At 43.3% G+C, this 18,027-nt stretch overlaps 1 protein-coding gene across 1 annotated transcript; it reads left to right on the top strand.

The window, feature by feature from the left end:
* The first annotated feature begins 1,214 nt into the window (after window positions 1–1,214).
* Window positions 1,215–4,795, top strand: LOC101525226 (mammaglobin-A). The gene is made up of 3 exons (XM_058662405.1): window positions 1,215–1,497; window positions 3,514–3,701; window positions 4,587–4,795. The coding sequence occupies exons 1-3, from the start codon at window positions 1,323–1,325 to the stop codon at window positions 4,623–4,625; spliced, it is 402 nt and encodes a 133-aa protein (XP_058518388.1). The 5' UTR covers window positions 1,215–1,322; the 3' UTR covers window positions 4,626–4,795.
* Window positions 4,796–18,027: the final 13,232 nt, after the last annotated feature.

The following is an 18,027-nucleotide window of genomic DNA, read 5'->3' on the forward strand; positions in this document are numbered from 1 at the left end:
CCACATGGGCCTATTTTGACCCATGCGATGCCACAGTTGGTATTATTTTCCTGTGGGACCAGTGCAATCCACTGAACTCAGTGTGTTCTCCCGAGCTCAGCACATGCGCAGTTCACTGTTGTCCTCTGCAGTCCTAAACTTTTGCCATACTGTACAAAATGGCACCTGACATTCCCCTACTAGAGTTCTTGATCTGCTGGCCCTCAGGTCTGAGGGCTACCCAGACCTATCTTCGGTAGAACCTGTAGAATGCTCTGTTGCTGCAGTTCACACAGTCAAAAATGAGTTCACTCCCAGCTCAGTTTATGCTCATTCCTTTCCCTTGTCTTTGCCTCCTTAAGTAAAATGGTGCCCAAATCGGCTCTAGGGAGCTGACTGGGCTATGAAATCCACACTGTTCTCACATTATCCGTCTGGGATCTGCTGCTCTGTCTCTGTTTCTGGTCAAATCAAATGGACCAGCAGGATGGACAGTTCCTTGTCTTAGTTCACCTCCTGAGCTCCCAGTTAAAGTCCCTTCCCAACCTGGTTGCTGGTGGAGTTCTGGCTGCTGACAGAGTTCAGATCACTGTTGGCTGAATGCTGCGGGAGTTACCACTCACGGCAGCACCACACCATTGTGTCTGCTACTTTCCCGTGTCTGTCACGCTCCAGATACTCCTCTGCTGTTGTTCTGTTCTCTCCTATTTCCTGGAATGTGTCCTCTCTGCTTCATCCTGATTAAATAATTCTCTGTCTCTTTAAACATGTCCTTTCCATACTCAGTCATCTTGAGTCTCCTATTGTAGAAATTTGTACGAGGGAATTAGAAGTTAATTATGGTAAATAATATTAAAAACCAAACCAAACCAGAATACAACCCTTATTAATGGGTGTCGTTAACAAGGTTTTCCCAAAAATAAAGCAGTGAACTGGAAGTATCGGCAGGTGAGAAAAGTCTGCCTCCCAATGTAGTCTGAGATTTAGCCCTTACACCAACTAAACAGCAACACAGTACGCATAAAGGAAAGTGTGCTCTTTGCAACGTTGAAGATGGAGAACAAGAGGAACAAAAACAGGAGGTGGTAGAGGAGGGGGTCACAGTACTAATAAACATCAATGATGACAACACAGCTCGCAGTGCGAAGAGTTTGCATCATATTTTGGAAGCATTTTCCATGTAACATTGTTGAAATCTCTATGGTTGTGTGCCATTACCTAGTTGGATCCAAAAATCTGTCTCCTTGTTTTCTGTGATGGATCACAGGTTGTCGTGGTTGCTATCCACTGTTGATTCTTGATACAATGCTGCCAGGTAGATCCTGTGACACATTTCCTCATTCATGGGATGGATTAGGGTGTCTAGCTGGGGAATAAATACAGCCACTGGGAATGGTCACTCTCAGAGTGAATTCCTCCATCTCGCTCACTTACCAGTGCATAGCCAAACACAGCTGCTCAACATGAAGCTGGTCGTGGTCCTCATGCTGGCTGCCCTCCCTCTTTACTGCTATGCAGGTGAGTTCTGTGCAGGGAAGATTGCCTTTGGAATAGTCATTGGCACCAGGCCTACCGAAAATGACTTCCACATCTCTAATCCCCAGGAGGCTCTGCTAGATGGTTAGCATTTATTCCAGACTCTCAAAGAGATGGTTCTCTCTTTGCATTTTTGCATTGTACGTTCCTGTAGTGTTTGGTTTTCAAGCAGGGTGTTCTACTATGTTCACACTACTCTGTGATAATCAGAGTGGATTTCAAGGGGGAAAATTGGGATTCTAGACTTCAGTAGGTACAGGAGAGAGAAGTATGAAGATCTTATTTTTTCAATATCAGATGGGTTTCCTGTAGGGCACAATGATGAGTCTCCCTTATTGTGGAGGAAATCAGAAACCTTAGAGAGAAGGCAGAGGCCAGAGTGGGAGATGGTCCAGACCTTTGTATCCTTTTAGAGGCATTTTATGCCTTGATTATCCCTGTCTTCCTGTTGTATCTATCATTTCTACTTTAGCGAGTAGGTTTCATTGTAATACTTCACGGTTAAAAGTTGAAAAGCAGGCTATCGCTGCGGGTGTTGTTTTGATTTGTTCTAAGGGGATCCAGAAGTGCAGGCTCTGAGTAACAGCTTTTGCTTGGTCAATGTGAGCTGTGTCCATGAGTGACATATAGAAATGATCTTGTGCAGTTTGTGGAGACAAAAGATTAATAGGGATTTTGAGTGTGTGTCCTTGAGTTGAGTGTCAGCAGTCAGTGTCATTCTCCCTGGTGAACATGATAGACAGAGCCTTGGTAGCAAGGAATTCCAGGTGGCTGCCCCTTCTCCTTCTGGCAAGGTTGAGTGATTTAAGGGCTGGTGGAACCAGTGACGCTGTTCTCACGATATAGGATAAGGATGGAGCATTCATCAGTCCTTGCTAGAAGAGTCCACTTCATGCAGTGGCTTCTGATAGCCACAGTCCTCCTCCTAAAAACTCAGAGACGAGAAGTGAAATCTACCGGTGGCTACATGGGACACAGCTAGTATCAGTGTTCAGAGTGTAAGTCTAGAGAGGTAGAGTGCTGGTTGTTTTGTTGTTTCCTATACCCAAAAGTAGATTCCAGTATCACCACTGAAGTTACATTGGATTGTTACAGAAGTCCTTATATTTCAGCTGATGTTAAATGGACTGCTGCGTATGTTGAACCCTACTAACTAAGTTGCCTTCCGCTAGATCACATTGAATGCATGAGCAGAAGTGAAATGCTGGAACCCCAAAATTCCCAAAGTTATAGGATGAATCATATATGTCACATATTGCCCTGACCCTGACCTGACTCTGATGATGCTACTAGAACAGAGGTGTGCTGCCCGATGTTATGCTGCCCAGTATGGTGTTCTGAGAGAGTAGTGGACAGTCAGGAAACCATTTATGTTTATGATACAGCATGACTTTTGTTCAGATCCAATTCAGCTTCCCAGGCTAAAGAAACAATGGCTTATCATGGAATTTCCTCTCAGCTAAAACTGAGCAGCATGGCACCTCATCATTTCTTCACACTGACATGATCTCGGGCATCTTACAGACAGCACTGGATGTTGATGGCATTCATGGTTTTCTCTCTGTTCTTGTCCCTCAGATCTTGGCATTGTGTTTCTCTCTTAAATTTCTTGCTTAACATATCCATTCATCAAGTGCAACACTGGAAATGAGTCCTTCCTTTGCTCTTTTTCTATCCCACAGCAGCTCAAGTAAGTGTGACTATCCCTCTTGGATTTCTTCAATGACATTTCGTTTCTTGACATTTCTTATTGAATGAGTTTGCATGGGGTTTTTTCTGTCTGGAACTGTGATGGAGAAGAAGCAGACAAGCTTGGTGTAAAAGCTGCCCAGGGTCCAAGTTTATTCTCCTAAAGCTGAGAACTCTAGACCATACCCTCTAAGTTTTCTAGATCCATGTCTCTATGGGGAATGTGAGAAAATGACGAACACCGCAGGCATTCCACCAAGTGAGTTCTTGTCTCTGATAACAAGCCTGTTTTCTCCTGATGTCTCACAGGTTCTGGCTGCCAATTGCTGGAAGATATTGTGGCAAAGACCCTTGATTCCTCTGTGTCTACAGATGACTACAGAGAAGTTCTGAAAGATTACATCAATACTCAACTGGACGAACTAGCTGTAAATGAACTCAAAGAGTGTTTTCTCAGCCAGTCCGATGAGACTCTGGCCAATACTGGGGTGATGATGGTAAGCTGGTTTCTTCTTGTTTGCTTTCAAGTCACTCACCTGGAAAGAACAGGCAAAAAGCTTCTTCCTAATAAAGGCAGTCACTCTAAACATCATGTAATTTCACAATGTAGTGAGTCTACTGTCTTTGTCCTCATGTGACCTTCAAAGTCCCAAGGCTGATTTGTCCTAATGGGAATCCTAGGTGAATAACACAGGCAAAAGGAAGAAATGCTCAGAAAATGGTATCTGCTCCTGAGTTTTCCAGACACAGGCTGATACACATACCAGATGATGAGTACTCAACTGACTGGAAACACACAGAACCACAAACACATGCATCTGAGCATTAGCATGGCATTATTTATGGCAGTCTTGCTTGGAAGGTGATCTATAAGTAGCAGCACCTGTTAGATATCAACAAATAACCCCCGGATCTTAGAACCTGTAAGGAGATAATCTGAGTCTGCTTACAACACTTTGCTGGGTGTTTACAATAGTTGAAAAATGTAGGAAAAGTAAGTAGGAAAGCCTTGATTGTGAATATTTCACTTTGTAAAAGCATTGAGACTCTTTTTGGAAGAAAAAGGTTTATTGTTATTCCTATCTTCTAGGTTCTGGTTTTGTAGATAGAAGTGTTCCCCTTCCACATTCCTTCTCCCTCCCTATGTCCCATTTTCCTCATAACTTTTTCGTTTTTCACAAAAGCATGACCATTTAATAATGGTTACAAGTTTAACATTCTGATATCTAAGTTTATCATGTCATTGTAGGTGTAGCAAAGCTATAAAAATCTAGTATCCTATTGTCAAGGTATATTGAACTGATACAGTGCGAGTCCTCATTTGTTTGACGGTAGAAATGTGTTTGACAATGTCTAAGCACCATCTCTATTTTATTTTCCAGGAATCCATTTACAATAGTGGCTGGTGTAAGCTATTTTAATTTCCTGCAAGATCGCTGACCCAGAGAACAGCACACTGTGATTGGAAAATGCTGATGCTATGACTTATGCTTGTGATTTCTTCTCCCATTATGCCTGTTCACCTAGAAACTGCAAGACAATTGTTGAAACCTCAAGTGCATTTTGATTTCAATAAACTGCAGAAAGCTTAGGCTGCTTTTGTTTTTCATTAGGGTGTAAAATTGGAGGCGAGTGGGAATCACAAATCTCACACAGTTGAGGAGACATGCTCTTGTGCCCATCAGCAGTCACTGAAGTACACAGAGGTGCAGGAGTGGAGGCTATGCCAAACAGCCTCTCCCTCACAGCGGGACTCTTATGGCTGGGTGCTCTCTGGAACTTTGCTTCCCTTCCCTGCATGCCATCACCATCTCATATGTGATCATCTGAAGCCTTCAGTCTTACTGGTTCTAAAGGTGGTTGTGTGCAGAACTGCGTGACCACCACAGTCTCTAAGCCTACTCAATCTGTCCATAACAACCCATAGTTCAAGAAAAGGAGAGAATTGTGGAAGGGTTTCCTGGGACTCATTTTGCTCTTTCTCTTTGTCAGCTTAGTTCCTGAAACACCGAGTCGGAAGGCAAGGCAAGGGCAGTATGGAAGACTAGAGTAAGGTGTGTGCAGAAGAAACACATGCTTCTGGCTGCGGGGCCAGCACAGGCAAACGGGCTTAAGCAAACACTGCATCACATAGCAGGAGAAGTTGTATCTGAATAGCACCAGTGCTCAAAGATGAAGGGAAGAATGTGGCAACGTCTGGGGAATGGAAGTTTTAAAAAATAGAATATCCTTCCTTGCCTTGTCCTTGTTGAAGATGCCAGGAATTGAGTTATTATCTCTTTGTATTTGGGTCAACAAATTCCCAAACCTTTGTGACCTAGAGAGTTGTTGGCAACCTCCACCTGTGTCACTGTGTACCCTGAGTCCTTCGGAGGTACTAGGGTTGAAAAGAAGACAACATGCACTGGGTCATTCTCATAAAGAGAAGGCCATTTATTGAACTCTAGCCGGCCTTTTTACACTCTGCCTAGTTTCTCCCATGATTTTTCCACTGTTCAAGCAGCTCCTAAGATCCCCCGGGGCATCTTGACAGATGGGAAGCAGGGAAGCAGGAACTTGTGGTTAAGCCAGGGGCTAAATGTATCAGGCCAAGATTGTGCATCCTGTTACTCTTTGATAAACAAGCTAAGCTGTGGAGTTAACCCTTTGGAGACCAGGCCCTGCAGAGAGTAAAGAGATTAAATATGGTAACCGACAAGCTGCATGCCTATCCACTTTCCGATCTTGTTCATGTAGAGCTTGTCTCTGATTGCCAAGGGCTTTGGTGACACACTGTCCTGTCCAGCAGGACAGTCAACGGGGTCGCAGCCACCTAGGAGAGAATGAAGGGACAAGAGACACCAAGAATGGACAGCAAGACAGTAGGTCTGATCAAGCTGTCAGTTTATTGATTTCAACTGAGGGTTTTTATATTCTTCAGTAACTAAGGCTCAGGGAAAGAGAAGCTGGGACGCAAGCCATGGTCTCAAGACCGATTGTTCTTGAGCAGCCACCATATCAACAATAGTAACCAACATATCGACAATAGCGTAGGTAATCAGTAACAAGATGTTGGTAAGTACAGCATCAATCACATTCTGAAACAGTTGCTAGGAACAATTGAAGCTAAGCGTGTGATTAGTTTCATAACTTCTTTCCCAAGCATCTAGCCAACTGTCCCATAGGTCTATATTCAAAATGGCTTCAGTGTGGCTATAGTGCACGGCTCCTGACAACACACCTAAGTTGAGGTGCATGTTGGGGAACTGACAGACATCAGCTTCAGAACATAGCCATAAACCTCCCACCTGCTACCAGGTATTTGCATCTGCACCATCTGTATATGTGCAGTAGAGCTCTAGGATCCTGAGAGATCCTCCTCTCTCTACTGGAAGTGCCAGGGTCCTGAGTGATCACATGGAGTCAGGGATGTGCCAACGACAACATGTTGTTGCAAAACTGCTCAAGGTGGGCTTGCTCTTGTTAAAATTACCTAGAAAATAGCCTCATTTTTTTCCAGGGAGCTGTCTGTATCACAGACAGTATTCAGAAATATCAGCTCAGATTGATAATGAAGAGGACATTGCTTTCTATCCTATCTTACTTTGAAACACTCTGCTTGAAATCCTCCACTTCCTTGCTCTGAGAACATTCTCTCTGTCCCATAATCTGATCCCTATTATGTGTGGTATGCCTACTTTCTTTTCCTGGAAACCACGTTGAGAGAAAGGTAAGACATAATAAGCCAGTGTTATAGAAAAACTTTGGAGAATCTCAAATGAGTAGAAGTATTAAGACACATATAAGATCATTCTTCTGTTCCAAACAATGTCAGAGGATCAGAAACTTAGAAATACTCTGTGTGCCTGAAATACTGTGTGTCATAGGCTGAGTCCTGTCTTCAGCACACTTCTCCCAGCCTCCTTGATACAGTGCAACAAGACTCCATTCACTGGGGTGTAGGCAGAGAAGCGATCTCAGGACTTGGATGGATCTCAGTGCTGAGTGAGACTCAGTGCCAGATCAAACAAAAATGTCTCTATCCCAGTCAGGGCTTAGAGAGGGAGCTGCTACATCTCCCTGAGCTTCAGGTGGAGATCTGGACCATGGTGGCAGGGACTCCTTTCCATCTGTCAGTGTCAGCTTTCTCATGGCCCTTGCATGCATCCTCAAGGTTCCTTGGTGTTTGGTGAGTTTGATTCAGGTATGACCTAGTTTGCTGCTCAGCCTGGGTGGCCATGACCCTGCCTCCATCAGTTCCTGGGATTTCAGACAGACCCAGGCCAGAAAATGATAGTGCTCTGATTGTGACTTCTCTTTCCCATGCTGCCTTTAATCTAGAAATTTCAAGAACATTGTTGAAACCTCAAAAGCTTTTTGATTTAAATCTATTGAAGATAGAGAAATTGTGTTGCTTTGCCTTAATATGTAAAAGGGGAGGTGTCATGATTTGGCACAAATCTCACTTAAGAACTCAAAGGAAAAAAGCTGGAGGCTCTGACAAGCATCATCTTCCTCATCCAGTGCTGTTGAGTGTTGGGCTTCTCTGGACCACATTTCCATGTGTCACACTGATGGAAATTTCCACTGAAAAGCTGAAAATAAACAAGGAACACCCTGAGCAATAGAAGCAGAGAAGACAGGCATGACTGAATCACAGAAGAGCCAGATGCCCATGGTGAGCCCCCATCCTACTATGTCAAGACAGGAAGTTCTGCCACTTGCAGTTGTAGCTGAGAAAAAAATCTCAAAGGCACTAACAGACTGTGAGTTGAGCCTGGGACATGACTGGAGCCTAAGCACCTGCTTGGCTTGGAGCAGGCAAGCCACCTGGCTTGATTCTCATCTCTCACTCCTGTGCTGTTGCCTTGGCGGCAGTGAAAAGTTGGACAGTACCTATCTGATGCCTCCTGTGAGTGTCAGCATCAGCGTCAGCACCAGGAGGAGACTGCAGTGGCCCCTCTCACTAGTGATACTGCCTGAGTGAGAACTTTGTGGACCACAGGGACTTGAGTCTAGTCTGTAGAACTAGTGCACAGCATGGAGACCACTGAAGTTCATGGACTGAGAGCTCCTTGGCAGCTTCCCATCAACTGCCCTCCCACAAATGCCCCCAGGTCCATCTTCTGGCAAGTACAGGATATCACAGATTCTTGCTAATATCACTATGTAATTTTATTTCAGGGCCAGCCCATGGTTCTGCCAACGTGGAATCTGGCCTGGAGAGTAGAGAAGGGATGAGCAGCTCACTTAACCTGACAAGTTCCCCCAAGCCCGCTACGTCATTCAATCTGCTATGAGAGAAGACCACCAACAGGCATCTGGCTATGGGAATCTCCTAGCTCCCTCCATGAAGAATGAACAACACAGTCCCAAAAAGAACAGTGGGTCAGAGAAGAAATCAAAAGGGAAATGAAACATTCCTGAAAGTAATGAAAATGACAGCAAAACATAGCAAAATGTATAGCAAACACAGTGTTAAGAACAAGATTCACAGCAGTTAGTGCCTTACTCACTTAGTTGGAAAGGCGTCAAAAATGAACTCACAATGCATCTCAAGGACCTAGGAAAAGAACAACAACCCAAGCTCTAAATTGGCAACAACAACAACAAACTTGATAGCAAATATCAGTATGTATAGGGTGAAAGGTTTTGTAGATATCGACTAAATCCATTTGTTCTATCATCTAGATGAGCTCTGTTGTTTCCTGGCTGAGTTTCAGTATAATCAATCTGTCCTTGAAGTGATAGGAGCCTTATGATCCAAACTACTATTGTAATGGATTCTGAGTCTACCTTAATTAATATTTGTTTCATAAAGCTAGGTGCCCTTTAGTTGGTGTATCTACTTTCATTATTGTTACTTCCTCTTGTTGAATGCATCATTCAGACACTTGACGGTGTCCTTCTTTGCCACTTTTTAATGCTTTTACGTTGAAGTATGTATTACCTAGTTATAGAATAGTTACAAAATCATTTTTTCTTAGCATTTGCCTAAAATATACTACTCTAAGCTCTCAATGTAAGTTTTTTAAAGACTTCTTTCTTTTTTATTGGGAAATAAGATATACAAAGAGGAGGAGAGACAGAGAGGAAGATCTTCCATCCATTGATTCACTCACCATGTGGCCTTAATGGCTTGAGCTGTGCCAATCTGAAGCCAGGAGCCAGAAGCCTGGAGCCTCATCTGGTCTCCCACGCAACAGCAGGGTGCCAAGGCTTTGGGCCATCCTCGACTGCTTTCTCCGGCTACAAGCAGGGAGCTGGATGGGGAGCAGGGCTGCTGAGATGAGACTCAGAATCCCTGCGTGTGCAAGGCGAGGACTTAACATCTAGGCTACCTTGTCTGGCACCTCACTTTCAGTTTTGATGTACCTTTCTATATGAGCTGTGTGTCTTGTATGTAACTGTAATATAGGTCCTGGTTTTGATCAAATATTTTCTGTTTTTGCATGTCTTTGGATTGTAGAATTGAAGCCATTTACATTCAGAGCTAGTATAGTTGGTCCAGTCATTTTAGTAGTATATTTATTGTTGTTTGATTGAGGATTCTTTTGAGGTTTTGTTGAGTTGTACTCTACTTTCATCTTTTTTGGCTACATTAAGCATCATAATTTGTTTCTGACTGTAGCACATCTTAATTCAGGAATTCGTTAGGCTGATCTCGTATAGGTGAATTCTTTTAGTTTTGTTTGCTTAGAAGTTTAGTAATTCCATTTTTAAAAACAAAGGAGACGTTTATTCTCTATATTATTCTGGCTTGGCAGATCTTGCTTTGGTAATCTGGAATCGGTCACCCCGTTTGTTTCTTGCCTGTGTAGCTGACTCTGAGAAGTCAACTGTGAATTTGATTGGTGCTCCTCTAAAAGGTATCTGACATTTCTTATGTGCTAATTAAAGTATCTTTTCTTTATGTTCAAACTAAGTGAATTTGACTAGTGCGTTTTCTGGAGAGGATCACTTTTGGTTGAGCTTACTCTGTGGTGTCTGTGGCCCCTGGGAATTGAGTGACAACAACCATGGCAACTGTGTGGATTACAGAAGTGGCATCCATTTCTCTGTTGGTGCTCTCCTCTACGCTCCTCAAGTGAGGCATATATGTATACATTTGTGCTCTTGGAAGAACCTACTAGCAGCTAATTAGGGGATAAGCAGAATCAATTTTAGATGAAGTCCATGAATGCCAAGGTAACTTTCTTTTTCTAATTGTTGATGAAGCTTCACTTACTATTGTGGTATCTGCTGCACAGTTGATCCATTGCTACTCCATTGTTGCTGCTGCTTCATCAAACCCATGGGTCCCAAGGTATCTCCTTTGCTGGCCTTCCCACTCCTTTACTGTGATCAGGTATGTAAAACCAGCATCATGTGACCTGGCAAGGGCTTGTAGTTGTCTAGAACATGCATGAGCCCTTTTAAACCACAGATGCAGATATGAAGTACTTCCTAGGTGAAGGCATGGAAATGATTTCTATTTTTTATACATTTAAGTATTACGGCTATCATTTTATGATACAGTTCCATATTCCCTTATTCCCTCCCCAATTCCCTACCCCCATCTAGTTCATCTATATCATTACTAACATATAGTTCTTCATACTCAGTCTTATGTCCATCATTGTGGGCATGTAATGGCAGAGTCCACAATCCTATTGTGAAGATACAGTTAACAGTTTCATTGTAAGTCCATCTTTGTCTGGAAGCATACCACACTACATCCTCACATCTGGATGTTAGTCTCCAATTCACAGCTACTATACATCCCCTTAAATGAAAAGTCATGATACACAATCAACAATAGAAAGAAAGATAGAAATCTATAATACCATGAAGTTAAATGATGTATTACTAGATATGACAGTCTCCATTACGCAACTACTGTATGTCCCCTTAAATGAAAAGTCATGATACAAACAACAATAGAAAGAAAAACAGAAATTTGCAAGGCCCTGAAGTTAAATGACATGTTACTAGATATGACAGTCTCCATTACACAGCTACTATACATCCCCTTAAATGAAGAGCCACAAAACAAAATCAACATCCGAGAGAAAAAAAATTAACAACACCAAGAAGTTAAATAACATGCTATTAAATGACTAATGTGTAGCTGAAGAATTGAAAATCAAGAACCTTCTTACAGAAAATGATGCCACTGCATGATCTATGAGTCATTGAATGATTTAATCAGAAGAAAGTGTTTTGAACAGATGAAACCAACAGGAAAAAACAAAATCCATGTGATATAGTTTCCGCTGATCGTTGCTGAAGTGTGTCACCTCCAGACAATAAACAGATGATTTTTTTTAATCCAGTCTACTAATCTATGATGTTTGATTGAGCTTAAACCATTTACATTCAGGGTTAATATGTATGGATGGTACTTTGGTCCTGTCATTTTAGGAATAAGTTGTTCATTGGTTTAGTCTTCTGTTGTCATTTTACTGGGATGTTCTTCCCATTTGCCTTTGGTTTTGGTAGGTGCTATTCCTCTTTTCTGATAAGAGAACTTCTTGAAGTATCCTTTGTAGGACAGGTTTGAAAGAGGCAAATTCTTGTAACTATTCTTTACCATGGTAGAATTTTATTTCATTTTCAAAGACAAAAGAAAGTTTTGCTGGGTATGTTATCCTAGGCCGACAAATTTTTCTTTTAGAATCTGGAATATGTCATTCCATTCTCTTCTGGCCTGTAGAGTTTCCTGTGAGAGATCTCCTGTGAGCTCAATTATCATTCCTTTATATGTCAATTGATTTTTTTCACGTGCACATTTCAGGATCTTTTCCCTATGTTCAATTGAAGAGAGCTTGATGATCATATGTCGTGGTGAAGATCGCTTTTGATCAAGCCTGTTGGGAGATCTGTGCCCCTCCTGGATCTTATTTCCCAATTCTTTCTCCAGATTAGGGAAATTTTTCTTTATTGTTTCATTAAATACATTTGCAAACTCAGCTTCTCTTTCTGCACCTTCTGGGACTCCCATAACAATTATATTTGACCCCTTAATAGTGTCTTTCAATTCTTGAACACTTTTTTTGGCCTGATCCAGCTCTGCTTCCAACTTTTTGTTTGCTTCCCCCTGATGACAGGAAATAGCTTCCAATTCTGAGATTCTTTCTTCTGCTTGCTTCATTCTATTTTGGAGACTCTCCATTGTACTCTTAATTTGCTCTACTGTGTTCTTAATTTCTGATATATCTGTCTTGATTTGCTTTATTGCTTCCTTAAATTCTTTGAACTCTTGCATGTGCTTCTCATTTTTTATCAGAATCTTTAAAATGAATCTTATGGATTCTATGTACCCATTTTCTCGATGTCTTCCTCAGTGAACTCTGAGATTGGCAATGGGTTTTGCTCCTTTGCAGGGGAGTTTTCAGTAATGTTCATTGTGCCTTTGTCTCTTCTTTTGCTCTTGATCATTGCACTTCTGGTTAGCAGAGTCTTCTCCTTGGGGCAGGTTTCTAAGCTGTGTTATCCACAGGGCTACAATGCGATTTTACTTATTGCAGTTGGTACACAGCTTTTTCCTTGCAGCCACTTGTGCCACAACCTCCAGTGAGTTCGAGGTCTGGGTTCTTATGTCAAATTTCCACCGTAGTCTCTACAGCTCCAGCTCTTGTCTCACCACTCTCCACCTCCTGTGATACCATGCTGAGGCTGCACTGTTGTCTGTACAAACTTTCTCCCACTTCCGGTTGGAGCAGGTCCCAGGATTAGACAGACACCAGGTGTGCTACATAATTCAGTTGCTGGTGGCACTCATGTTGTCAGAACCTGTTGGACATTAGGTCTGGGTGCCACACGAACCTGTTTTGACCCATACGATGCCACAGTCAGTATTATTTTCCTGCGGGACCAGTGCTATTCACGGACCTCAGTGAGTTCTCAAGAGCTCAGCACATGCGCAGTTCACTGTTGTCCCCTGCAGTCCCAAAGCTATTGCCACAGTGTACAAAATGGCCTGACATACCAGCACTACAATTCTTTTTTTTTTTAAAGATTTATTTATTTTTATTGGAAAGGCGGATGTACATAGAAGAAGAAAGACAGAGATGAAGATCTTCTATCCGATGATTCACTCCCCAAGTGACCACAACAGCCGGTGCTGCACCGATCCGAGGCCAGGAACCTGAAACCTCCTCCAGGTCTCCCACGCAGGTGCAGGAACCCAAGGCTTTGGGCCATCCTCAACTGATTTCCCAGGCCACAAGCAGAGAGCTGGATGGGAAGTGGAGCTGCCGGGATTAGAACTGGAGACCATATGGGATCCTGGCGCATTCAGGGCGAGGATTTTAGCCACTAGGACACGCTGCCGGGCCCACCACCACTACAGTTCTTGATTTGCTGGCCATCAGATCTGAGGGCTATCCAGGCCTGCCCTGAGTGGAACCCGTAGAATGTCACGTCGTTTCAGTTCACTGACTCAGAGATGAGTTCACTCCCAGCTCAGTGTATGCTCCGTCCCTTCCCTTGCCCTTTCCTCCTTATGCAAAATGGCGCCCAATTCAGCTCTAGGGGGCTGACTGGGCTATGAAATCCACCCTGTTTGCGCACTGCCCATCTGAGATCTGCTGCTCTGTCTCTGCTCCTGGTCAAATCAAACGGACCAGCAGGATGGACAGTTCTTTGTCTGGGTTCACTGTTGGCAACGCCCGTGTCACCACGTACCCCCGAGCTGAGCGGAGGGACTAGGGTTACAGAAAGACAACACAGTGAGACAACACAAGGCAACATGCAGTACACCGAATGCCGATCAATGACAGATTGATCCTTTATTGCAACTCCAGGCTTTCTTTTATACTCTGCCTAGCTCCTCCCAGTGTTTAACCAATCCTCAAGTGGCCACCCTAAATCCCTTGAGTTCCTCCCAGTAGTGGCCACCCTAAATCCCTTGAGTTCCTCCCAGTGTTTATCCAATCCCTTGGCAGATAACTTGACAAATAGGAAGCAGGAACTTGCGGTTAAGCCAGTGGCTAGATGTATCAGGCCAAAATTGGTCATCCTGTTACCCTCTGAGAAACAAGCTAAGCTGTGGAGTTAATCCTTGGGAGACCGGGGCCTGCAGTTCACCTCCCAAGCTCCCAGTGAAAGTCCCTTCCCAGCTGGTTGCTTGTGGAGTTTCGGATGCCTGTGGAGTTCAGATCGCCGTGCTGGAGTATCAGTCTCTGCAATACCACACCCTTGTGTCCGCTGCTTTCCTGTGTCTGTCAGTCTCCAGGTACCCCTCTGCTGTTGTTCTGTCCTTTCCTATATCCTGGAATATATCCTCTCTGCTTCATCCTGATTAAATGTTTTTCCATCCGCATAAACGTGTCCTTACCCTATTCTGCCATCTTGACTCTCCCTGAAAATGATTTCTGAGGTCCTCTTGGGTAAGGGTTGAATGGAAGTAATTAGGGCACTTATGATCATATGGGTATTGTGTGGGAGGAAATAAATGGGCCCAGCACATTGGTTCAAGGTATAATCCTCACTTTGCAAGTGCTGGGATTCCATATGGATGCTGGTTTGTGTCCTGGCTGCACGCATCTTATCCAACTCCTTGCTTATGTTCTGAGCTAGCAGTTTAGGATTGGCACAAAGTCTTGGAACCTTGTCTCCATGTGAGAGACCTGGAGGAATGTCCTGGCTCCTAGCTTTGGATGGGCTCTGCTGCAGACATTGTGGCCATTTTTGGAGTAAACCAGCAGATGGATTATTTTTATCTCTCTCTTCCATGTAAATCAGATCTGTCTTACCAAAAAACAAAAACAAAAACATATCATTTTAAAGAATTCAAACCAATGAAGTATCTCTCAGTCTTTCTCATTTGTGGTGGGTAATTTCTTTAACATACAGATAAAAAAAGAAAAAAACTTTAAAGATTTTTAATTTTTATGACAACTCAGATATACAGAGAGAAAGAGAGACAGAGATGAAGATCTTCTATCCGATGATTCACTCCCCACATGACCGCAATGACTGGTGCTGAGCCGATCCAAATCAGGTGCCAGGAACCTTCTCCATGTCTCCCTCGTGGGTGTAAATCCCAAGGTTTTACTCCATCTTCGATTGCCTTCTCAAGCCACAAGCAGGGAGCCTTAAGGGAAGTGCGGCAGCGGGACTAGAACCGGCACCCATATGGGATTTGGCACTTTCAAGGTGAGGACGCAAGCTGCGAGGCCACCACCAGGCTGAAGAAAAACAATTTTAAAGTCAATTGTAAAAATGAAAATTTGTAAAATGACTTTTAGCAATCATTTTTTAAAAGATTCATTTATTTTTATTGGAAAGTCAGATATACAGAGAGGAGGAGAGACAGAATGAAGATCTTCCATCCCATGATTCACTCCCAATGTGGCCACCACAGCCAGAGCTCTGACGATCCAAGGCCAGGAGCCCAAGGACTCTTCCAGGTCTTATACATGTGCTCAGGGTCCCAAGGCTTTGGGCCGTCCTCAAGTGCTTACTCATGCCACAAGCAGGGAGCTGGATGGGAAGCAGGGCTGCCAGGACTAGAACTGGCAGCCACATGGGATTCTGACATGTGCAAGGTAGGACTTTAGCTGCTAGGCTCCCATACCAGGCCTCCAAAAATTCAATGTTTAACAAGAAGTCATTGCTGTGTAGTTGACATCCTGCAGGAAAATAGAAGGTGCTTATTAGCTCTTATGTGTTTTTTTTTATCAAGCCGGTTCAGGGAAGAGTACTCAACAAATACGAAAGATTTAATAAGTCAAACCCAGTACTAGACTGTCACAGTGGGGCCCTTTGATACTAACACCAACTTGGTGGTGTGTTGAATCAGCACTTTCAAGTCAGATCTCAGAGGTCTTCTGTTCAGCAGGTCCCAAACACCAAGGGTGGAGATGACAGTGCAATTCTGCAGCAGAAACACTGCAGGCAAACTGATTGTGAGGAATTTCCACTTAGTTTGGAGGAGTCACAAGCTCATATAGGAGAAGGGTGCAGGCACAAGGGAGATCCCCACAGTACCTCTACTCAACAACAACATTGTGAATGGCTAACAGATATATCTATCTCTCTGGACCTTTCCATGAAGTCAAAGGTCAGGAACCACAGAATATTGTATCTCAGGGCAGACTCATTTTCTGAGGAAAAGCAGGATGACATTTGTGACATTGGACTTCCTAGTGGTGTTTACAAATGAAGTCCTAGCAGAGTATGGAAGAGAAACTGGGGTGCAGCCCATCACTCTTGTTACATGTCCAGTGAACAGGCCATGTAGGGGTCTGTTAGCCAAAAGCATGGTGTGTCATATGCCTATGGCTCCCATAAGGGCTAGGTAGGTGCAGATACAGGGGCAAACTCCCACAGTGGGGGAAGAAGTTATGTTCACCTTGATATGCACTAATCTGGATCCCACTGATACTCTGAGAATGGGAACCAGACTTGGAAGTAGAGCCTGGTCAGATGCCAACTCAGGTGGTTCTACTTGGTTTCTTTTCAAATCCCGAACTTTACACACCTGGCACTATCAAATAGATGTGACAATGTGTTTAAACCCTGTACAAACTGATGGATTCTTCAGACAAATGCACACATATCTTCTCACTGAGTAACTTTTCCTACACAGCAAACCTCACATTCCACAAATCTGAGCAATCCCGAGTCTATCCTTGGGGACGTTAGAAGAATTTTGTTTGGGAAATGACGTACAACATTTCCACTACTAAGGCAATAGTCTCTACTCTGGCAGTTTTACACCCTGCACCTTCACCCCATTTAGACATTTTACAACTCTGGGGAGATTTATCATTGTCATACCTGCATAGTAGCTAGTGTTCTTTGTCATTCAGTGTGCAGAAGTGAGGCCAGAGATACAGCCTCTAGGCACAAGGACTCCTGCAGTGCCAATCAGGGTGATGTTGAGAGAACTTGTGGTGCAGAAAGTTCTGAGGTCTACACTTGTGACCAAGAACCAACAGTGCCAGCAGTAGTCTCATCAGGGGATGGAGAGTATGGTCCCAGCACAGGAAGATGTTGGCAGGCCTGTGGGCAGCTTTCTGCTGCAGGCTTCTGGATGCAGCTGCATGTCCACCTTTGCCCAGCCTGTTCCACACACCTGGAGGGTCTTACTTCCTCCCAGCTACCATTTTCATTCTTGAAATCATCCATGGTCCAGGTCAACCACACAGCACTGCTTCCATCTGACTTCCCAGTCCACACATATTTCGTTCATCCACAGGCTGTCAGATCTGTGATGAAGAGGCTCCCTGTTGAGTGCTATGCTCCTGTCTTCTGAAGTTCTCTGTGTTGTGCCTTGTGTCATTCAACAAGATAATTGATGGCTTCAGAACATCCACAAATTATTTCACCAGAAGTATCAGGCTGCTGCCAGGTGAGGTGTGGGGTAGATGCCAAGTGAAGCTGAGATTATTTTCAGCAACATTTTGCCAACTAACGTACCTACCAATTATTCTAATCTCTGCTCCTCATTTTCTCCCTAATTTGCTGTGATTTTGAAGATTTTAGTTTTACAAATAGGTATGTTGGAATTGAAAGAAAAATAATTACAAAATACTTCTGATTAGACGTATAGGACCTTGTCCATCTTGTTCAGATCCAATGTTACCCTCACTTTAAAATGTCTTCCCTTTCTGCTCCAGAATTTGCATATTCTAAACAGATTTTTACTATTATCCTCTCCTCATGCATTTATTAACTTATATGAGTTAAATGTTACGTACTGGATTTCAGGACTTACATTCTCAATCTATATAAAACCAGGAGACAGTGAGAAGCCATGTAAACCTGTATGTGGTGTATCAATTTGGTAATTAAAAAGAAAAATTGTATCTTTCTTATTTGTAGAATTTCTAATATTTTTATGTTTCAGTTTCC

The sequence above is a fragment of the Ochotona princeps genome, chromosome 4 (assembly GCF_030435755.1).
Source record: "Ochotona princeps isolate mOchPri1 chromosome 4, mOchPri1.hap1, whole genome shotgun sequence".
NCBI classification, from domain to species: Eukaryota; Metazoa; Chordata; class Mammalia; order Lagomorpha; family Ochotonidae; genus Ochotona; species Ochotona princeps.